The sequence below is a fragment of the Pochonia chlamydosporia genome, chromosome 2 (genome assembly GCF_001653235.2).
Source record: "Pochonia chlamydosporia 170 chromosome 2, whole genome shotgun sequence".
Classification (NCBI taxonomy): domain Eukaryota; kingdom Fungi; phylum Ascomycota; class Sordariomycetes; order Hypocreales; family Clavicipitaceae; genus Pochonia; species Pochonia chlamydosporia.
In genome coordinates this window covers 3,275,895-3,297,737 of record NC_035791.1, presented here as the reverse complement: position 1 = coordinate 3,297,737, position 21,843 = coordinate 3,275,895, and the positions used below count along the sequence as shown (strand labels likewise).

The following is a 21,843-nucleotide window of genomic DNA, read 5'->3' as shown; positions in this document are numbered from 1 at the left end:
TCCTGATGTCGATTTTGACATTGGCGAGGCTTACGCGGGTGAAATGTCCATCTCGAAGGACTTGGATGGTCCGAATAAGTTCTACTTTTGGTTCCAGCCGTCCCCGAACCCCGATGCCGAGAAGGAAATTGTCATCTGGCTGAACGGAGGAGTAAGTCTTGACCTACATGAGTTGTCAACTCGCCGTGGTGCAAGTCCCGAACTTGAAGCTGATTTTGAACAAACAATTGCAGCCTGGTTGTTCATCTCTTGAAGGATTCATTCAGGAAAATGGTCCATTCATGTGGCAGTATGGGACATTCAAGCCTGTCCCTAATCCTTGGGCATGGCACCACCTCACCAATGTTGTCTGGGTTGAGCAACCCATCAACACTGGTTTCTCCACTGGCACCGTAACTGCTCAAGATGAGGAAGACGTCGCCAAGCAATTCATGGGCTTCTTTAAAAACTTTATTGACACCTTTTCCATGCAAGGGTACAAGGTGTACATCACAGGCGAATCATATGCGTAAGACACTTCTTCGCTCCTTTAGCTGTGGAAGCACAGAAAACTGACAAGAGTACATAGCGGCATGTACTGCCCGTATATTGCCAACGGAATGATCAAGGCCAACGATAAGAAGTACTTCAACATGAAGGGAATGCTCATCTACGATCCTTCCATTGTCGATGACCGCGTCACCGAACTCACCCTGGTGCCCTTCGTCGACTACCATCGCAACTTGTTTCCTTTCAACGACACCTTCACCAAGCAGATCCACGACATCGACAGAAAGTGCGGATATGCTGATGCTCGCAGCAAACATCTCAACTACCCTGCTCGCAGCCATCTTCCGAACCCTCTTCCTGGCGTTGATCCCAAAACCGGCAAAGCTCGACCAGAGTGCGATGACTACCTGCTTGCGAACAGCATCCAGCAGGCCGTTACAGAAATCAACCCCTGCTTTGATGTCTATCAAGTTGCCACGACTTGTCCTCTGTTGTGGGATGTGCTCGGTTTCCCCGGCAGTTTCGACTACCTCCCCAAGGGTGCGTCCATCTACTTCGACCGCCAGGACGTGAAGAAGGCCATCAACGCGCCCCTCAATAGAACATGGGCATCCTGCGGCGGCCCCGTCTTTGTCGACGGCGACAAATCGCCTCCTTCTAGTACCACTGTCCTCGGCAATGTCATCGACAAGACGAAGAACGTGGTCATTGGTCACGGAGCCCTCGACTTTATTCTGCTGGCAAATGGCACGCTCATGGCGATTCAGAACATGACTTTTGGCGGAAAGCTTGGTTTCCAGAAGCCGCCAACAGAGCCATTTTATGTTCCTTATCACACCAGGGGTGAACTGGGAACCATTGCCGGTGCTGGAGTTTTTGGAACCACTCATACAGAGCGCGGGCTGACATATGTTGGCGTGTCACTGTCCGGTCATATGGTTCCCCAGTACGCTCCTAGCGCTGCATTCCGTCATTTGGAATTCTTGCTTGGTCGCGTGGATTCGCTGAGCAGCAAAAAGCCATTTACTATTGATCCCAAGTTTCCTCAGCCAAATGGTCCTCTGGGGAAGGGAACGGCACCGCCAGGATACAATGATCCTAAGCCCTGCAAGAAGAAGCGGTCTTCCGAATAAGCGGACGAAGAGCAAGGAGGAGACTGTCTTTTGTGTGAATGAGTACCTATTGTCGATAGTAATACAAATATTCAATGTAATGTCACCCCTGAGTGTAATACGTGAACTGCAAAAGTATTGCGGTAGTACTCACATGCTTGTGGACACTGTGCCACAACTAGACAAAGTGTTGGTTTCAATGAAAGAGCCTTTTCATAGATGCTGCAGAACTGCATTGTCAAACTATCTGTGCCACAACTAGACAAAGTATTGGTTTCAATGAAAGAGCCTTTTCACAGATGCTGCAGAACTGCATTGTCAAACTATGGCCTGAAGGAGGCTGCCGTCCACGTATTCTTCTTTTTCCCCAGTACCGATAAAACACATCGTTTCGTTCTGCCACATGCTACGTGATTTGCGCTGCCTAACCCCAACGGCGGGACTCCTTATACTATTGTGTAAACTCATTCTATTACAACTTGGCTATAGGAGCAGTGTATTCACTGCAGGTCATGCTGGAGCAACAACATAATTAGGAACAAAGTGGTGATCGAACCTGCCCATCAATTGCCTATACCATCCTCACCTCTATCGCCTCACTTAAATGTAACCTTGATAACCTGAATGTGGTTATTGTTCGTAAAAGCAATGGTTAACGTCTTTCCGGTGGTGTCCAGATAGGGGTAGGCAACTCCCGCATAGACAAGGCCGCCATCGATAGGAGTTGCCTTGTAAATCTCCTTGTCAGCAGTCCATGGACCCTCTGGCTTCGGCGCTGTTCGCAGGGCTACTGTAGAACCGCCTATTGGGACAGTTAGTTTCACATGTGTGGTTACAAATGGCACAGTGGAACTTACTCAGATGAACGTAGATGTACGCCTTGAAAAAGTTGCTATAGACAATCTGGCCCTGTCCAACACCCCACATCACCGCAGTTTCGGGTGTAAGCGTTGTCAAGAGATTGCTCTTCCAGCCTTGTTGTCTTCCCCACCAGTATTGATACTTGCTGAGGTCGAATGCTTCGCTGGCCTTGACACGTGCCTGATATACATACTGATTGCCCGGCCAAGTTGTGACGGTCTTGGGTGGGTTGCCAAGGATGTAGATGTATTCGCTGTTGGTGTCGCGGTAGGCGGCAACATCTCCAAATTTGGCTGTTTTTGAGGTATCCCACCACCATCCTTGGCTACCGAGGCGTTGGACGACCTTGGGAGCACCATTTGTGACCTGTACCTTTGCAATACCGGCATGGCTGTAGTCTTCATTCTTATTCTGGTGGGATTGTTAGCCACTGTCTGTTCTGGGCCTCCTGGGTGGATATGAGCTTACAATAAGGTAGTACAGCGCCGCAGTGGCCGAGTTATAGTCCGTCTCTACGAGACTAGTCCCGCCAAATCCTACGGTGTTGCTCTCTCCCCAATTTGAATTAAATGGAACAAACTGATTTGGGTGTTTGACTGGAGAGTCATTGTTAAGATTCAGATCATGCACAACGAGGGGATTATTGCCGAGAGCAGAGACCGAGTCTCGAACCATGCCGTGAAAACCGGGAGTGTCTTTGGTCGGATCGGTTACTCCCGGAGCACACCACAGGTTATCACCATATATGGCGTACCATTTATCTTTGATCTTTCCTGCAAAACCGAGGTCTCTGTGGGTGCAGCTATTGTCCGCGACCTGGTTGCCAAGGAACTTTACGTCAAAGGCATTGATGGGGTTTGTTCCGACTGGTTGGGTGTTGTCTATGTCGCGACGCTCGGCTGGTGTTGCCTTGGCTGCTGTCGCCAAGGCAAGCGCGGCAAGAAGTTTGTGAAAACTCATCGTGATATCTTGAGTCAGTCGCAGGTGTGTCGGTTGTACACTTTGAAGGCAATAAAGCCTGGAAGACCTCAATGTAACTGTACTCGCCCACAACCGGTCTGATATAGATTAGTTTGCAACTTTTCTCCAATCTTTGTGTGAGCCGCACGAATATATATAGATATCTACATATTAATGCGTTAAATCTCGCAAAGGGCCTCGGTTCCGCTCCTTCAAATAATTGTAGTCTGTATGTGGCATGTGAGTAGTGGCATGAGCTGTCAGCAGGGATTCCTGTCAGCAATTAGCCTCAGTATCCATTGTTTGCAGAACCAACACCAAGCTCAAATTTGGGATGAGAAGCATGTTATTCAATTAATTCCAAGCGCCTTTGGAAGGGTAACCATGCCGCGAAAGATTGATCTTCCTTAGTTCACAAGTGCGGAGCTCTGTACTAAAATGATGACTGCTAGCTGGGAAACCAAAATGAAGGGGTGTTCATGGAGTTTCAAGAGTCAACATAAACCTTGCAACTGAAGGATGCAAAGCTTACTTTTCGCATATTGGCTCGCGTGGGGCGGACCATTGGACTATTTGGTTCGAATTCGTGCTTAGGTCATATACATCATTTCCATCATGTGCGGTCATATCGTCCTAGCAAGACTTTTGTATACTAGAATATCTAGCTGTGACAGAGAGGGGATGATGTTGTGCTACTGCAGGTGGCGTCAGAGGCTGTACTATCGATGGCATGGTATTGGGCAAAGATGAGAAACCTGTAAGACCCCAAGACTACTTAATTCAGCGTCACTGAAATTGAGGTAGTATGATGCCCGATGACGTCCTCAAGCTCGCAGCTTGAGGACGTCATGTTCTGCTACAAAACCCAGCGAGTCTATAATCAGGACACCACACCACAGTCTCCGTGTAAGTGCTGCAGAACGCGAATTGCGATTCAGGTTTTATACCTGAACCGCTTGCGTCCTATGAAGGATTGAAAGCAATAGAAATTGATTATCTGCTAGGATGTTAAAGTAGTGTTAGAATCGTTTCCGCTAAACCTGCTGTCGGCACCTCTCGTACTCCTTTTGCAAATATCATGCACCCGTGGGCATGGTACATGCAAATGGAGGAGTATCCAAAGCCAATACATCCTCGGTACGTACAGATGAGATGGATAGCAAGGGTTCCGAGTCTGATCGAAATGCGTAGATGTGACAAAAAGACCCATGATTGTGCAACAGACGAACCAAGGCGTTGACACCGGTCTTAAGTGTGGTACATTTCAACTTTTGGGCTTCGCCAGGTCGATCCGGTGTCAACGCCTTGGTTCGTCTGTTGCACAATCATGGGTCTTTTTGTGACATCTACGCATTTCGATCAGACTCGGAAGCCTTGCTATCCATCTCATCTGTACGTACCGAGGCAGCAACGCCCAAGCATTGTACATCACAACACACAATTAAGCCTATCCGTCGAAAAGGTCCGGTCATTGAGCAAGTGTGCAACTACTTAGATGCACTGTAACAAGAGGAATGATTAAATGTTTGACAAATTGTTCAGTTGTATTAGCTATAACATCATTTGCTACCTAGTCTTCTTTATGAAGTTTATCCCACCCAAAACGCCATGGCAATGAAACCAAAACCATTAATGCTAGTCTATTCAAGTACCACAAGTCTCTCTACACCTTGCCAAATATCGAAGTCATGAGAATCTTGGTGACACGGTAAGGATCAGCGTTGGAAGCAGGTCGGCGATCCTCAAAGTAACCGTAGCCCTTGGCAGCAGTCTCGCGAGGGATACGGATAGAGCAGCCACGGTTAGCAACTCCATATGTGAACTGGTCAATGGAGCCGGTCTCGTGACGTCCGGTAAGACGCTGGTCGTTGTCTTCACCGTACTCCTTAATACACTCGACGTGGTGAGGCTCGAGCTTCTTGAGCGCATCTTCGATGTGCTTCATGCCGCCCTCCACGCGCATTTCTTTTGTGCTGAAATTGGAATGAAGCCCGGCCCCATTCCACTCGCCGCGCATGGGCTTCGGATGGAAAGAAACCTTGATGCCGAAGTCTTCTGCGACGCGGGCGAGGATAAATCGTGAAATCCAGAGTTCATCGCCCACTTTGGTGTTGTTAGCATGTGTGTGCACGGAAGAAGTGGGGCAAATTGAGAAAGGTGGGTCAATACCCACTCGCCCCACAAGGGTCTCCGTCCAAGAATGGCAGGATCCCCAATGCGGTCGAAGGGTCGCGGTGTGAAGAAAAATTGACGAGATCGCGAGGGTTAAACTTACTGCCAATGCCAACGCAAGGTCCAACCTGGTATTCCCACTGAGACATCCTGCACAGCATGTTAGTAGCCGAAACCAGCAAGGGGAAAAGGTGTCGCAAACTTACATGACCTCAGCATTGGTACCAGAGATGTGGATTCCAGCGTACAAGCAAGCCTTGTAGTGGGAGTCGACAATGTCACGCATAACGACCTTGCCACTGCCAACACCGCAGTAGTAAGGACCCTGACTGTGAAGGTGTTAGTGAATATGAACCCAAATACATCTGGGAAAAGTCGAAGTAACATACGGAGCAGGGTAACCACCGGTGGGCCAGCCGAAAGGCTTGTCGTCGTGGTCGAGCAGAGTGTACTCCTGCTCGAGACCGAACCAGGGCTCGTGGTCGGCATAAGCCTCCATCACCTTGTTGCACTCATGGCGGAAGTTGAACTTGTTGGGAGTGCCATCGGCGTTCCAGCACTCAGCAAGAACGATGATGTTGGGAGAGCCACGGAAGGGATCGGGGTAGATGGCACAAGGACGCAGGTAGACGTCAGAGTTATCGCCGGGAGCCTGCTCGGTAGAGGAGCCGTCGAAGTTCCAAACGGGGAGATCTTCAGGCTTGTAGTCCTTCTCGGGAAGAGTCTGCAAGAACAATAACCGTTAGTGTCTCGTCTTTGAATTTCTTCAACTCGAACAAGTCAGATCAACGCAATGCGCTACGTCATGCACCGCACACAAACGCCTTTGTTTGCCAAATGCAAGGCCGCATTGTCACCAATTTGGTCGCTGGTGCCGTCATTGGATCCGCCACGAGACCGAGAGGTTGCCGACATCCGCGCGATGATTGGCCCGCCTGGCCGGAACCAGTGGGGCAACTTCGGCGTTGAATGATGCGGGGTGGTCTTCCTATTCTGGGCGAGGCTGGGGCGCAGGCAATTGGCTGCTTCGCCCCACCGCCAATTGTGGCTCAGGTCACAAATTGCCTTGGGCAGGTCTTGTGCGCCCCGGAAACAGCCACTCGCACTCGCGGGATTCCACGCCGCGCCCAGATAAAGACAGGATCCAAAAATCGGACGGAACAAGTCGGGACTTGGCAGCCACATGGCAGATGTGTCGTGTGCGGTCAAAATGGCGGGCAGGGGTTGGCCAGAGATAAGGGAGGCGACAGAACAATGCGTGTCATTGACTTGGGGGGGTTCCTGGAGATGCGCGACTCACCCTTGATTTTGATCGAGTATCGCCGTTGGCATCGACCCAGACGTATTCGGCCATAATGGAGCCCTTCTGGTCGAGCTTCAGGTATTTGTTGAGCTGCAGGAAAATCGGTCAGCAACATGGCATCGATTGTGAAGTTTGGGCAAAATCGGCTCGTACAGTCTCCGTTCGGGAGGAAAAGATTTCTCGTGTTGACGTCTAATAGCAGGCAATTTGTTAGCAATTTGTGATTTTGAGTCGATTGTCGTCCCTGCATGCAGGGTGTCTGGGTGCGCTCCCATTGGGTGGGTGACAGCGCAGCAGCACTTGGACGCGGGACTCACCATGACTGCGGTGTTGTGTGTGATGTGTGGTAAAACTGAAAAACTGAAAGACAGGTTTGTCTTTGTATGTAAAGGGCAAAAATGCAGCTGGGTATAAAGTGAAGCTAGCTGCAGGAAAATGCAATCACAAATAAATGTGGATGAATTTCTTTCAAACGGTTGTTCCTGAAATCTCGAGACCTGGGGCGGCGAGGGTTTTATGTATCCAGGCGCAACGAACGAACGAGTGAGAAACAAGAGACCGCGAGCGTCCGTATCGCGGGAAACCCATCAACCAGAAGTAACTTGAAGGCAGCCAGCCAGCCTCTTATCCCCACCCCTCCCCTCCCAAGTGGGCTGGACAAAGTCGCGGGGGGCTCGCAACCTCGCAACGGAGAGTGACTTGCAAAAAGGTATAGATAAGGAAAATACAAAGTCGTGGTGGCTTACTCGCTGGTTCCGGAGCCGGGCTGTGAATGGGCGATGAGTGAGCGCGCCCCAAAGAGCCCCAAAGATTCCACCACATTGAATCATGTCATTGGTTTTGGCAACATTTAGGAGGCCCCACGGCTGGAACACACGCCCTCGGAGACGGCGACGAGACCAGCAGTGTCGCGCAGGAGACGTCTGGAATCCAAGTACCCGCGGTACCTGAGCTGATGGTACAGTACTCTGCGCGTTCGACAGGGCTTGTTCTTTTTCTTCGTCTCACCTCCTGCGTGCTCAACTGCAATCGGTCAGCCCTGGCCCCTCTGCGCACCGCTGTAAATGTCGGTACGTGAGGACCTGGACGAAAAGAAGAACTGAAAAAATTTAGCTGTCTGTGCTGGCCTGCGGCTTCGGCCACTAGATGCGACGAAGCGACCAGAACATATGGGATAGTCTGGGGAAGAAGCGCGTCTGGTTATCGGGCGATATCAAGTGGTCAGCAGGATTGTCGCTGACCAGTGATGCTGACCCTATTACAATTTGATATTGCACCAAAAATGTCATATTGAATTTTGACACGACTTGCAATGTTGATACCATAAACGTAATCGTCTGCCTTGCATCGTGAAGCCAAGCCCGGGTAACAGTCACAATGACGGTTCCGCATCCGATCCTATGACTCGCAATTGGGCTGCCGCTCCATCAACAATTTCATGACACACCTACACGCCCTTCCACGGTACTATTTGCTAAGAAATTGCTAGGATTTGCCCTATTCTTCCCTATCTTTTGGGTCCGGAGGTTGCTGGCCCCAGCTTGGCCCATAACCTTAGATAGGTTTATAGAGGACATTCACGGGTAGAGGCGGCCAGCGGGAACATTGAAACCAAAGGAAGGGTCCAGACGGCTCTTGATGCAGCTTGTTCTGGAAGACAACAAAAAAGCGGGACAATTGGACGAATAAACAAGGAAAGAGCAAGTCATTCTGCACAAATGCACCTCCCCAATATAACAGGTATTATGGTACTGTACTGTACTGTACTGTACTGTACAGTAACAAAATAAAATCATGTTACAATTTCAACTTACATACAGCATGCATCGTCAAGGATTCAATGGTAACCATTGGGTGCGGTGAGAATCAGTTTGGTGTGTGTCCGTGATGCAAGCCTCAGAATTGCCAGCACCAGACTGGACCAAATGCTGGGCTCTTCAAGGCTGGCTGCAGGGTTTCCCTTGATGAGTGTCTCCATGCATCGACAAAGGCGCATGTCGTGCGACGAGGGCGGCTGGTACTCCATTCAGGCACATGCTTTTTCTTATCTCTCCAGTCTGGTCTGTCCCAGCCTGACAAAATGGCGGGGTGGCTTTTCTGACGACCTGGTTTAAAAATTTCTTGGTTGCCAAGAGGTGGTGATGACTGAATGTGCTACATTATGACAATATTGAATGCAATGCTCTGGCCATGTTGAAGGAATTCTTGGTTACTTCACGGAGAATCGTCCGTCAACTCCTGCTAAATGCAAGCTTGTCCAAAGAAAAGGTCCTTGATCGTGGGGGTTTGCGATCGAGTTCACGACGGAGCAAAACTCCCACCCCCCTACAGCGTAGAATGGCCGATCATCACCTTGACATGCCCAACATTGGAAACACCTGGTGCTCACGACCCGCTTGGTTTGCCTCACTGACGACACTGACATCAATGAAGGATGTCCCTGCAAACCGGTTTTCCGAATTGGTCCAAATGCAACACTCCATCGCATCGTCATGGTCTTTGAATACCTAGGTAATGTTAGGGATGACCTCACTTGCGACACCGCAAGAGCCACTTATTGTCGTAATTTGATGCAATTTCCGTGCAGGTGTTTGAATGAGGACGATCATCGATGGGCCTCGTCTGGACTTGCTCTCCAGAGCATTGTTGAAGTGTCATCTGCTGGGCGGCCGATTTCCAGGTACCAGCGAGCCAGCAGTTGCCAGCTGGAGGAATGCATGTCAAGTTCATGCCAGGTGTTGGCCAGGTGAACAGGCGGCTTGCTCAGAACTGAATTGTGGCGGTGGGCGGCTGACGGTTCCGACTCCTGAGGGAGCCTGCTTGGTTCGCTGTTGTGTCACACTTCAATGCTGACCCAGTGCCCTTTGAGTTGAGGCTGTGTTCTCCGTTTTAGTCGTCACCACATGCTATTTTTGCTTCAAAATACGGGCGCCGAGGGTCCCATAACACGAGACAAAGCAGTCAAGAGCCCCAGAGGCCCCTCTAGAAGCTCCAGCACCCCGTGTTTGCAGTGCCTCACCCAAGAACCGTCTGGTCATTCAACGTCCGGCTTGCCTCGCAGGCTGCAAGCACAGGTCAACTGTGTCTAATCTTGGCTGCTCCTGGAGGCTGGGCATCGTGACGCGGTCTCACCGTTCAATCTCTCAGTCAATGCCATTTCGGCCGCCTCGAAACCGTTTGAGCTCTTTTGAGCATCAGCTGCTTATACCGAACGGCATGATGGTAAAATTTCAACGGTGAGAGTCTCAGCGCCTAGCTGGCTTACGATACTTTCAACTGAGGTACACTTCGCCACGGTACCAGACTTCAATGTATTCAAGTACCCGTGTGTACCGTGTCCCCGAGGCAGGATGATTCCTGACGCGCAGAGAAGGTTCCATTTACCTTGCGTTAACGCCCGTCCTGCGTCAATAACCTTGGCCCATCTCCGGCCACAAGTCCCCAACCCGGCCAGCAAAAGCCGGGGGACTCAAAGACAGTTTCGATCCGGGGCGGGCCAAGACACCAGACCGTCTTGTCTCAGAATCAAATGGCACACGACCGTTTTGACTCTCAACTCCCGCACATGTCATTCGTGCTTCGACATGTGAGAGAAGATACTCGAGACTACATATGTGCATTCCAGCAGGGCATGTTGGTCATCAGTCTGGTCATATTTGGGTTTAATTGCCTGTTGCTGACACTTCCGGAGCTACCTTTTTTTCTTGTTTTTGGCTTGTCAGATGGCAATGTCCCTCAATTTGGCACCAGGAGCAGAATGCCCTTCTGGCTTCGCATTTCCAGCTACCCCTTTCAACCGCGACAAAAATCGCTCCTTCTCTAATAATATCCTTCACCTTGAAAGCATGATCATGCACATCTAATCTTCTCAGCCCGGCCTGTCGGACGAATCATGCCCATGCCTATTCTTTTCGGGGTTTCCATCCCGTCCTTTGGCCCCAAAGGCAGGGCTCCATGGTCCACGCCACAGAACCCCAGCCAAGTCCCTGTTTTTTCGCCCCAACTTAAACTCGACAGCTTATCGTCGGCAGCTGATTGGCTGAAGAGCACATCATCTCCACGACCCGCATACACTTTCAGTTTTGGGAACATTTCTTCACAAGGTTTTGTGTGGTATTCTATTTCCCTTTCGATTTTGGCGCCTTCAAAAAAGGCTCTGAGTAGAATTCCCGAAGTCGCTCAAACATAGCGTTGGTCCGAAACGGGTCTCCTCGGAGCATCGCGGGTTGTGAATGCATGTTCCTGGGAAATTGAATATCCTCAGCCCTTGAATGTGGTCGTGTACTGCATTGTACTTGATGCACAGTAAAATTCTGCACTGTAATAATTCTGTCCGTTGCCTCGATCAATTGTTTCAGAATATCTATTGCTTTTTGGTGATGACTCAAGAAGCGAGATTCTCATGCTGTCTCATGGAAGGTGCTACCCTGCATTTCAATCCGATACCTTCATGTACAGTTCCTATGCTGCAACATATGTTGCGCAGCATCCAGCAAGACCAGGAATAGACTTTTACTTGGTGACAGCTCTTGTCTTGTCTTGTCTCGGCATGAAGAGTCCGATTGACCGCCCCTTGCGGCATATAACATAAATCACTCGAAACAAAGACATTGCGACAAATGACAGGCTGCAATTTGACAGGCACACCAATATGTAGTTACCGGCCTCCAAAAGTTGAGCCACGCCCAAGGAAAAGAAAAATTGATTCCAACCCGTTGGCAAATTGCACCGACCATCCGCGACGGAAGTGCACTTGTCGTTGCATTCATCTTGAGCATTCCGATCTACACGGTCAACTTCACGCGCACCCCCGCAAGAACCACGTCGTCGACCACACCCCTCCTTCAGGATGGACCCTTTCTTTGCCCACCCCAGATAATGCTAGCTTGAGCCCATCCATTTATCCTGTCCCTATTACAACACACAATGACAGTTTCCGATTTCCAGACACATCAATTGGCAAATCCATCCTTTACCAATCTCGACGGCGCTGTAATCACAAGCAATCCTACAGGACGATGATGGCTTCATACACGATACTCCATTTTTTCCTAGTCTGTTCTACCCCCTTTCCCCAATCTTCGCTTCGAGTTTCCCGATCCCGGACCGAGGGATCTCGACAGCAACATGCGACAATTTGCGGAGTGCTGGGGACAGACCCCCTAAGGCGGCAAATTGATAGTCTAGTTTACCTGTGACGTGATTTGTTCACTTTATTTCCGGTAGTCAGCCGTATGAGTGATTGTCAACATGTGCTTGACTGCCAAACTCGGCAATCTTTGCCTCTGCATGGACCCAAATACCACAGGTGAGAATTATCTCGGCCCGGGCTGTCGGGAACAAACTTGAGCAGGTAGCTGCTGAGTTTCTGCGCATCTCGACACGCATGGTTGTACCAGACCTTGGGGGTGTCTGTCTAAATTTTTGACGACCAAGGGATCTGACAAAATGGGCTGAACAGATTGGCAGGCAGCGGGTAAAAAGGTCTGGTGTAGTAGTTGGTATTTGGTCTTATCAGTCGTCCTTCCGATTATCGGAACCCATCCCAACACCATGTGAGGTGAGGCTACATTTCCAGGCACCCGATTCCCCAGATCCCCAGATCCCCTTTCCTACGCGATGCCAGATTTCCCAAAGTACCTGACCACCACTGCCAAACGCTTGCACATGCCATGTACTACATCTAGATATCCCACAATATGCTTCCATGAGTCTTCTGGATGAACAGGCTGGCTGCAGAAACATGCTGTATGTAAAAGTGACTTCTAGGACATGTAGCTTCTAAGGCTCCCCAATCTCAAAGCTTCCATACCGACTCCAGAGGTACTCCCCAATACCAACTGGCCACGCCCATTGCGCCCACGCTCATGGTGGTTGCCATAAGAAAGTTGACGTCGTTGTTATCCAAGAGGTCCCATCCGCTCTCGATCACCCTCGACGGCCGTTGGTCACCGAAGCTTGGCTTGCGATGCTTATTCTTGGGGTTGTACCTGTTCTCATCCTCGTCTTGGTCGTCGACTGCCGAACCGTCCTGCTTATCGGCTCCACCATCCACGGTGACCTTTGATGCGGCACGTTGTGATGCTCTACTGCTTGGCGCAGATACTAGCACGCGGTTTCCGCCCTCGCCCTCGACAATCTTACCAGATCGCACATCCTTGACGGATCGTTGAAACATGCCTCCGAGGAAGCTGTCCACAACGCTACCCAGAGTACCCCAGAGGACGAGACCACCCATGAAGATGCGTCGCTGAAACAGGGTCCATGGTGCACCGCCTCCGAGTGTTGGCGCAGTGTCAGACGTACATGCAGGCAAGAACACCATTGTAGTGGCTACTATGACCATCGAGCCGAACAAGCCGGCTGCCAGTCCAAGTAGTGTGACACCTCCGTTCGTTCCTGGAGGTACCTTTCTTAGCGTCAGAGAGGTTATCAATCGTGGCTGGCTCTTGGATAGAATTCCCAGCTCGGAACTGAAAGTGTCGGCGGCGATTGCCGCATAGTTGGCGATGATACCCACGACCAAGAGGTCACCACCCCAAGAGTAGCACAAGCTACCCTCTGGGTTGGGGCTATTGGGATCGGCATATGCAGCGACTCTTGATCGTAGTTGATATCCGTGGGCGACCGTGAGTATCGAGGCCATTAGCGAATTTGCAAAAACTGTATACCGTTCGTTAGTTGTCTAGTTATTTATTTCCTAGACACCATCAGCATACCTTGGACGTGTGTTCGTGGCCCTTCGCCGCCTGAGCTCCCCTTCGAGTGCATAGTCAACGTGGCCTTGACATTTTCCTTGATCTGTGCATCATGTTAGCATTTTGTACCCTTAAAATCTTGGGCCATCCTGTCCGTACATGTGTCACCCGAGTCCCCGCCAGGAAGAATACAGCGAGCAAGGCGAATGGCAGATTCCAAGGATGGTAGGCGTGCGCGATGGCTGTCAGTGTTGCGGCGAAGATGCCTGCGGGCGTCAGAGAGTTCCTGCTCCAGGCCCGAAAGATGAGGGCTAGAGTTGCCGGTATCGCGATAATCGGCTTCATGGCGAACAGGCACTGGTAGCGAATCCTATCACGTCGGTGTTGCTCGTGATGTTTGGAGCTGCCAGAGGCGGCGGGTTGAGCTTGTGTGAGCTTACTTACGAGGCTGACGTCAAAAAGCGTGCCTCAGACTGTGGAGAGTTTTGTGGGTGGCCTTTAGGTGCTTCAGTGTCGGATAGCTGGGAGCTAATGGGAGCAGCAAATTGGCTAGTTTTTTTGACAAATATGGTAAAGGATGAATTTTTAACTCACGCACAAAAAGGTTTGCTCATGTATATTTGGATTATTCACAATATTCATGCATTTCGCACTTGTTGATGGTTGATTTCGTTTCCGGAAGCTGACATACCAAACTAAATGTGGTCTGGTGAGCACAGAAACGAACCCGTGACACACGCACCCTTCATGTGCTCGATTCTAGGTAAACACAGCCTGTAGAAAGTTTTGTCTACGTATCGTTTAGCAATTTCAAGATAATATTACCTTTCGCGACTAAACATCAACATTTGGGCTGGCCATTACACGCGACAATTACGCGACTAGGCGAGCACAACTTGCACGATGTGGTGTCATACGACAGCAGATGCTTGCAAACCGCCATCAGCAGCCCGGCATATACACGCATTTTGAAATCAAATAATTTTTTAAAACCTCTATTTTCAAACGGCCGTTGGTTATTTTGATTTCTCGATTACGCTCGCCTGCTTTGTCGCAGACTTCGATATCGAATTCATACAGTGTAAGCAGTAATATTAGCACCCGGTATCGATAAAGGTGGGGCCAATTTTTTCTTCCAAGCAGGACATGAGAAATTCCTGGGAGAAAATCACCCATATCTAAACCCAAAGCTGCTTCGAATTTCCTCTCCTAGCGAATAATTGCCGATTGTGCGAGGAAAGTCTCACCACCCTCCAGCATGGCTGCGAACGACACATCAAGCGACCAGTTCGCAATCCTGCCGATTCGCATGCCACCCGTCCCGTCCTTCCCTCACAGCGCCGTCCACGAAGTTCGTGTTCGTCAAAATGCACCGAAAATCCCGACGCCGAACGACTCCCGGAGCCTTTTTCTGAAGAATGTTCCAGCAGACAGCACTGAGCCTCATTTCAGAGCTGTATTCAGCAATCTCGTCGGCGCTGGACGCTTCGAAACTATTATTTTTGAGGACGAAGCAACAACCGGCTTGGAGGTTGACCCTGCCCAAGCTACTAAGATGCAGGGTCTCGCCAGGAAGCGCAAAATGATGGACATCGAAGCTGAAGAAAGAGAGCGAGAGGAAGTGGCTTCCCGGTTACCACAAATTTGGACAAGGCAATTACATAGAAGCAGTGGCACTGCAGTGGTGCTGCTTGCGGACGAGAAGAGTGTCCAATTGGTACTCAAGGCCATCGCAAAGCTTCAAAAGAGTAAAAAATATCCCGTGTGGGGCGAAGGTTTGGCGGATGATGTTCCGTCATTAGGATCATCGTGGATATCTTCACACCTACAGCTTTCGAGAGTAGACAAGTCCGCCGCCCAAACAGCTGTCCACGCATTTTTCAATGTATTCAACCGCAAGGAGAAGGAGGCTATCGAACTGGCCAAGAGACTTCGAAATGAACCTGACGAAGATGGCTTCGTCACTGTCACACGAGGAGGAAGAGCGGCACCAGCTAGCCGTACCGAAGCTGAAGAGGCTAAGCAACGAATGGTGGACAAGGCAGCCAAGAAGAAGTCCGAGTTGAAGAATTTCTATCGATTCCAGCTTCGCGAGCAGCGGAAGATGGAGCAGGCAGCCCTTCTTAGACGATTTCAGGACGATAGGCGAAAAGTCGATGCCATGCGGGAGAAACGCGGCAAGTTTAAGCCAGAGACCTGAGAGTCTTCGACACAATCGAACAAGTTTCTAAAACGTATGTGCAATTCCCTTCATTCCCTGTTTGTACTATCTCCCCCTTAACATGATGACGCCGCGGGGCCATCAAAGCGCCAAAAACAGTCTGAGTATCTCAGGTCTGTTATTTGGTGGGTGCCGAAAACAACCGCGTTACAAACAATCTTCTCAACTCGTCTGAAGATGATATCACCGAAGTGTCCTATGTGTAATCTCACGGGTTGGACCATATCAGTAGGCTAAGATATAGTATCACAGGACCTAAAGCTGTGTCTTGGGCAGTTTCGGAAGAATTTCCATGCCGGCTCATAGCCCATCAACACCCGATTCGCGTTTTCTGCAGCCTTTTCTTCCCAAGTCAGATGGAATGCAATCAATTTGCAGCAAAACTATCGAGACGCCATTATCAGATCTTTTATCAAGGTCAGTCACACGACGACTTGTATTCCATCTTCGGAGCCCGCAACAATGGGCTAGTACCTGATCCACATGGGTGGCCATGTGGAAGTTGGAATCACGGCGTGATAGAATCACGAGATCAATGTCAAAGATGTGTCCAGGAATAGATTCAATGTATACACCTGTATATTAGCAAAGTAGATACCAGCTGTGCGCAGCGCAAGTCAAAATGGCCAAGTCTGCCACTGAAACTCAGTGATCTCAGAGCAAGGGGGGAGCTTGGTGGGGCTTAGTCATCAACATTACCCATTTGTTTACTTCCGCTCCATAGCAACCAAACACAATGGTGGTTGCACGGGACCCTTCTGCACAAAGTGAAATTCACATTGCATTACAGCCACATCGCAACACCTTCTCGCCCGTTGTCTGCAAGGCCGTGATATTCTAGATTTGCGCCTTGAAGGTCAATTTCCTTGGCAAGGCCGCCGCAGCTGTCATGATTGACACGGACAATCTCAGAACAGCGTCGCTGTACATCAACAATCAACTTCTGTCCAGGGGATTGCTGCGCGATGGCGACTCGATTGATTTCGCAAGCTCTGCAACTTGCAGTGACGATGGCGCAGCCGTTTCCGGACGCATAATCAGCATTTTGAACGATTTGATACTTCGACGCGATGTACGCACTATACCCATCCTCTTATCACCTCTAGACAAGCTAACAAAGGACCCAGCGTGATGCGGAGCATCGTGAATCACTGTCGACGACGATGCGCTCTTTGCGCGCAGAGAACTTGAAGCTTACGAACGATAAAACGCGCTTGACTGAGAAGCATGCAGAGGCGCAGCGCAAAGCAGATATTGCGACCGCCGCTGAAACAACACTGAAGACGCAACTCAAGTCAGCGGAGGCGCACGCCAAAGCATTAAAGGAAGAGGTTGCGAGAATGAAATCGCTCGTCGCCCAGTCTCGAGCCTCCTGCGCAACAGAGATCCGCAGGCGCGACCGACAAATCGACACGTTGAAGAAACAACTTGGAGAAGCCGGCCGTTCACGGGGCTCCAAGGGCAACCCTGCGATCACAACCATCACCGTTACTGGAGAAATCGGCCATGAAAGAGATAGCATGACGCTTGGCGGTAGCCCGACAAATCATGACACAGAGCTACGAAGCGAGACGAATACAACTCTGGCCAACTTGGCGCAACACTTGACCGAAGAGAACGACACATTGCTCGGTGTCATGCAACGAGCTATGGCCCAATTGCAGGATATGAGTGGCTGGACAGGGGATGGCAAAGAGGATGCCCATGTTATAAAACGACCGAACTCTGAAGACATGGCGGCTGATCTGGATTCGATCATGGATCATATGCGAACAATATTAACAAACCCATCCTTTGTGCCCATTGAGGAGGTAATGCTTAGAGAGGAAGAAATAAACCGGCTCAAGACTGGCTGGATGAAGATGGAGACCCGGTGGAAAGATGCAGTACATCTCATTGACGGCTGGCGGAAGAGGATGGCTGCCAGTGGCAAGCCTGTGTGCGACGAGGAGCTGCAAATGGGTTTGCGATTAAGTCCAGTTCGCGTAAACGATGTGGAGGAAACGAGAGGCGGCGCAGTTCCGCTATCCGTCGTCAAAGAGGAGTCGGAAGAACAAGATGAGAACTTGATGTGCTCTCCTTGTCCTATCGATCGGGAGAGAAGACGGCCAATCTTCGCAGTCCCTGGAGAAGAAGGCGACGACGACAATAACCAGGCATACGCGGACAGCGAAAGTGGCACTGAATATGAAGACAATGCAGCAGTTGACGATTATGCTGCGACTACCAAAGATGAAGAGCTGGAGCATCTCGAACAAGGGCTGATGTCCCGGGACTTGGGCGAATCCCTGGAGTCGCTGCCTCTGCCCGAGCAGCCACAACTCAGCCCTCTTCGCAACTCAAGCTCGGCTGGAAACCGTGGGTTTTTAAGAAACGAAAAGCTACGTTCAAGGCCCAGTGGCAGGACAGAAACTGCTGAAACAAACACTCAAAATCAATCATCAGAGCCAAAGTCGATGAGGTCTCTGCCAGTTCGGCCCAGGTCTTTGGCACCTCAGACCAGGCTACCCAGCAGGGTCCAGAAACCTTCAGAACGTCCTCGATCACCTTCAAGAACGTCGTTGGACGAAGCGCTTCTGCCGAAACGGGATAATGAGAGCGTTGAGCCAGAGGAAGTTGAAGATTCTGGAAAGCATTCTCGAACAGCAGACCACCAAGACGATGCAGTACATGCGAAAACCATGGCTCGAGAACAGCGACACCCTTCCAGTCGCGTTACATCTCAAACGAGGCTAGCACGCACTACTGAGCCACAACCACAACAAAGTCCCCTGACAATGTCTAATATTGCCGCAAAATTGGCTGCGTCTGAGAAAGAGGCAGATGCTGCTCGCGTGCGTGCCAAGCTTCGCGCAGCGCGAGGTTCAACCAGAGGCGTGTCAAAGCCGATCACAACAAAGCCAACAGAAATTGAGGCACCAGCACCGAGCATTCAACAAGCAGAGAACGCTGCATGCGATGGTGGGAACGGCGACCCTGTAAAAGAAGTCCAGGCACCACAAGAGGAGGACAAGCCGGAGAAGCGAAAACGAGATCGCAAGGCCAGCAAGACAGCTTCAAGAAGGCGAAGCACTCTGAGTCCGTGGGAACTGGAGACTCTGATTTCAGGTAATGGGCAGTAAAGCATTTGCAATGGAGTTGGGATATGATATCCGTGTTTGCATTTTGGAGCATATATGTGATGATTTAGTTGATTAGGTGGCGGTAACTGTCGCTTTCGTCTTTGAGCGTGTACTGGCATGGATAGTAAGAGATAATATTGATCGAATTTCTGATTCAAGACTGAGATGTGCATTGGGTGGTATCGGTATTTGTGCTTTGCCTTGTCATTGCCCTTGTGGGGGCCCAAATGACTGTTCTGATGTAACTCTTTTTCACCATGTAAGTGCCTTGTCATACTTGCCTGAAGAGCCCGATGATATTCAAGCATTGGTTAATGAAACGATACGCTTGTGTCACTATTGTAAGACACATTTCGCCTATTGGCCTGTATGTTGAACCAGATAAATCGTATTCGTAGTCGTAAGCGTAGCTCGTAATGAATTCTAAATACAAAATACTTTAAATGAGGCATGCCAATACCATTTCCACATAGAATGCAGTTCATAAAGAGTCTGGCTCCCGTCTCTCAGACTATGTCCTTCGATGGCGAAACACAGAGCAGTCCGTCTACTAGACTTCAACCACAATCCTCCCAATACCACGACTAACACAGGATAGCATTGCCGAATCCTTCTCCTCCGGCAGCAGCGCCGTGCCTCTGTGATCAACCCTCCCGCTGCGAACGGAGAGCTTGCAAGTTCCACAATTGCCAACTTCGCAACTAGAAGCGACATCTGGGTAGTCTCGCCTTAAAACGTCCAGCAAGCTCTCATCCTCGCCGACTTTAAGAACTCTACCCCCTTTATTGGCAATTTCTACCTCAAACGGATCGCCGGATATATCCGCCGCGAAGGCCTCATAATGGACTTCGTTTGGCGGGATGCCACATTCTTCCACTGCGTTCTTGACGGCATCCATCATGCGGTTGGGACCACAGGCGTATACGTGGCTGTTCCAGAGCATATTTTTAATAATACTATGTATATCCATTCTCTCGCCTTTGGACTTGTCATAGAAGACGACGTTGTCTTTGAATGCGTCCAGACGCTCGAGAAAGGGGATATCGTCGGCGGATCGAATCGCGTAATGCAGCTGACAGCTCCAATTAATGGATAGCATGGCTCGCATGAGTGCCAGAAACGCAGTGATGCCGATGCCTCCTGCGATGAAGAGGTGGTTGCTGGCAGAGCCGGCTGGGTTCACGTCGGTGGTGATGCGACCAACCTGGATGATGTCCCCGACTTTGGCTGTCTCGTGTAGATAACGTGAACCACCGCGGCTATTTTCCTCGAGTGCTATCCCCAGCTCAAACTTGTCCTTCATTTCCATTACCGAGTCGCCGCTCGAGACGACAGAGTACGTTCTGATAAGCCCATTGGGTAGCTTGAGTCTGGCATGCGCTCCCAGCAACGGGAGCTCAGCCTCTGGATCGGGATTCACACACTCCAGTGAGAGTCCCACGATCCTTTTTGTTTCCATTTTGCGTTGGACGATTTTGTAATCTACCCATTTGTCTTCCTTTTTGGGGGTCTTCTTCTTGCCTGCCTTGGCGACCCTGTTTCGGAATTGCCCACGGCTCTCTTCGCCAAGAGCCTCAATCTCAGCAATCTGTTTGTTCATCTCGAGATTATCCTTATCGCGATGCAAGTATTCTTGGATCCTCTCGATAGTCCACTGCGGCCACTTGCGCTCTACGAGACGAATCTCATCCCCTGCGTTGACCGTCCCCTCCCGCACCACGCGGTAGTACCACCCCGTTCGACTGGTCTGATACGTAACGGGAGCGAAATTCTTCAAGGAGAAGCGATGATTCAGCTTGAAGCACGGCTGCCGCGGCAGCGACACTTGCAACTGAACCTCTGGGCCAAAGGCGATGATGTCGCCGATGCAGACGTTCCGCTCGTTCATGTGGGAGGTGACAAAGTTTTCGCCAAAGCCACCGGGGACAAACTTCTCAGCGCGCTCCGGATACGACGTTTTCCAATTCTCGTAGTGAGAAGAGCAATCTACAGCGTTACTTGTGTTATTTACAGTGTCGCTTTGGCATTCAGCGCCGATGGAGGGCCGACTTACACCCAAGGATGGCCTTGTCCGGGCCGCCGTGAAAGGTCAGGTCATGCCAGTCGCCTTCAAGGCCGAGTTTGCCAATCTTCATGGGACCATCGCAGATTTTCTTATCTATTCCCGTATTGACATTCAGCCCTGGCATTTTTTTCATGCCCGACATGCGAACTTCGAGGAGCTTGTCGACCTCGAAGGGGGCCGTGAAGTTGGCAGCCCAAGTATCCACCGCCATGGCAAAATATGAGCAAATTTTGGCCCGCAAAGTCCTATAAGAATAATAAAATTTAAAATGGAACCGACAGGGGCAATTTGGTTCGCTTTTGGTGTGAGAAATAAAATGTGTGTTAAAAGGGGTGTAAGTGAGCGTGAGATGGTCGAAGAATTTATACGCCTGTAATTGTTGGCTGCTTATTGGCTACGGCGTTTCCAGTTGGTCTTTAGCGCCCTTTGTCTCCACAGACGCCGGAGGTCCACTAAAACCGGCCGTGCTTTGGGGCTGTCTGCCCCATAGTGATGAATTGATTCCTAAGACTGAGTCTAAATGTTAACATGAATGCATACACAACTACGCCGTACTACACGCTCATATATTGGCTTTCCATCTGTTGAATGGAATGACATATTCTCGTCGAGTAAAGTGGTACTTGATCTAATATGCTGACGCTCGATCCCAGCGTCTACTGGATGGATAGCTAGAAGGCTACAAGTCAAGCCAAGGATACTCAGGCGTATTGCCAAGAATCATATGCAATGACTCTGATGTAATACATTTCTATTCTGTCTTGTCAAACCCGTGTTATAAAATTCTCATTGACCTTTCTTGGGGGAAAAAAAGCAACTGAATACCTCCGCTGTCCCTGA

The 21,843-nt window shown here is 50.1% G+C and overlaps 7 protein-coding genes across 7 annotated transcripts in view; 3 read left to right on the top strand and 4 right to left on the bottom strand.

Moving 5' to 3' along the window:
- VFPPC_03099 (serine-type carboxypeptidase) overlaps nucleotides 1-1,622 on the top strand; it is a gene marked incomplete at both ends in the record, with an annotated part of 1,639 nt that extends 17 nt beyond the window's left edge. The window contains 3 exons of the mRNA XM_022428310.1: nucleotides 1-190; nucleotides 234-495; nucleotides 562-1,622. The exon at nucleotides 1-190 is cut by the window's left edge and continues 17 nt beyond it. Of these exons, the coding sequence (XP_022284592.1) occupies nucleotides 1-190; nucleotides 234-495; nucleotides 562-1,622 (1,513 nt within the window). The remainder of the gene's footprint in view (nucleotides 191-233; nucleotides 496-561) is intronic.
- A 575-nt stretch (nucleotides 1,623-2,197) lies between these two features.
- VFPPC_03098 (hypothetical protein) lies at nucleotides 2,198-3,422 on the bottom strand (the record flags this gene model as incomplete). The annotated part of the gene is made up of 3 exons (XM_018282641.1): nucleotides 2,198-2,403; nucleotides 2,459-2,873; nucleotides 2,931-3,422. The coding sequence occupies 3 exons, from the start codon at nucleotides 3,420-3,422 to the stop codon at nucleotides 2,198-2,200; spliced, it is 1,113 nt and encodes a 370-aa protein (XP_018147195.1).
- A 1,663-nt stretch (nucleotides 3,423-5,085) lies between these two features.
- Nucleotides 5,086-7,217, bottom strand: VFPPC_03096 (glutamine synthetase; the record flags this gene model as incomplete). Its single annotated transcript, XM_018282639.1, has 7 exons — nucleotides 5,086-5,525; nucleotides 5,698-5,744; nucleotides 5,801-5,923; nucleotides 5,984-6,318; nucleotides 6,895-6,987; nucleotides 7,051-7,089; nucleotides 7,215-7,217. The coding sequence occupies 7 exons, from the start codon at nucleotides 7,215-7,217 to the stop codon at nucleotides 5,086-5,088; spliced, it is 1,080 nt and encodes a 359-aa protein (XP_018147193.1).
- Nucleotides 7,218-12,694: 5,477 nt separating this feature from the next.
- Nucleotides 12,695-13,940, bottom strand: VFPPC_03092 (hypothetical protein; the record flags this gene model as incomplete). The annotated part of the gene is made up of 3 exons (XM_018282637.1): nucleotides 12,695-13,560; nucleotides 13,617-13,698; nucleotides 13,755-13,940. The coding sequence occupies 3 exons, from the start codon at nucleotides 13,938-13,940 to the stop codon at nucleotides 12,695-12,697; spliced, it is 1,134 nt and encodes a 377-aa protein (XP_018147191.1).
- Nucleotides 13,941-14,853: 913 nt separating this feature from the next.
- On the top strand, nucleotides 14,854-15,795 carry VFPPC_03091 (ribosomal small subunit assembly protein; the record flags this gene model as incomplete). Its single annotated transcript, XM_018282636.1, has 1 exon — nucleotides 14,854-15,795. The coding sequence occupies one exon, from the start codon at nucleotides 14,854-14,856 to the stop codon at nucleotides 15,793-15,795; it is 942 nt and encodes a 313-aa protein (XP_018147190.1).
- Nucleotides 15,796-16,705: 910 nt separating this feature from the next.
- On the top strand, nucleotides 16,706-18,938 carry VFPPC_03090 (NIMA interactive protein; the record flags this gene model as incomplete). The annotated part of the gene is made up of 2 exons (XM_018282635.1): nucleotides 16,706-16,888; nucleotides 16,944-18,938. 2 exons carry the CDS (start codon nucleotides 16,706-16,708, stop codon nucleotides 18,936-18,938), a joined length of 2,178 nt encoding a protein of 725 aa, XP_018147189.1.
- Nucleotides 18,939-19,488: 550 nt separating this feature from the next.
- On the bottom strand, nucleotides 19,489-21,214 carry VFPPC_03089 (amphiphysin-like protein; the record flags this gene model as incomplete). The annotated part of the gene is made up of 2 exons (XM_018282634.1): nucleotides 19,489-20,924; nucleotides 20,992-21,214. The coding sequence occupies 2 exons, from the start codon at nucleotides 21,212-21,214 to the stop codon at nucleotides 19,489-19,491; spliced, it is 1,659 nt and encodes a 552-aa protein (XP_018147188.1).
- Between the last annotated feature and the right edge of the window lie 629 nt (nucleotides 21,215-21,843).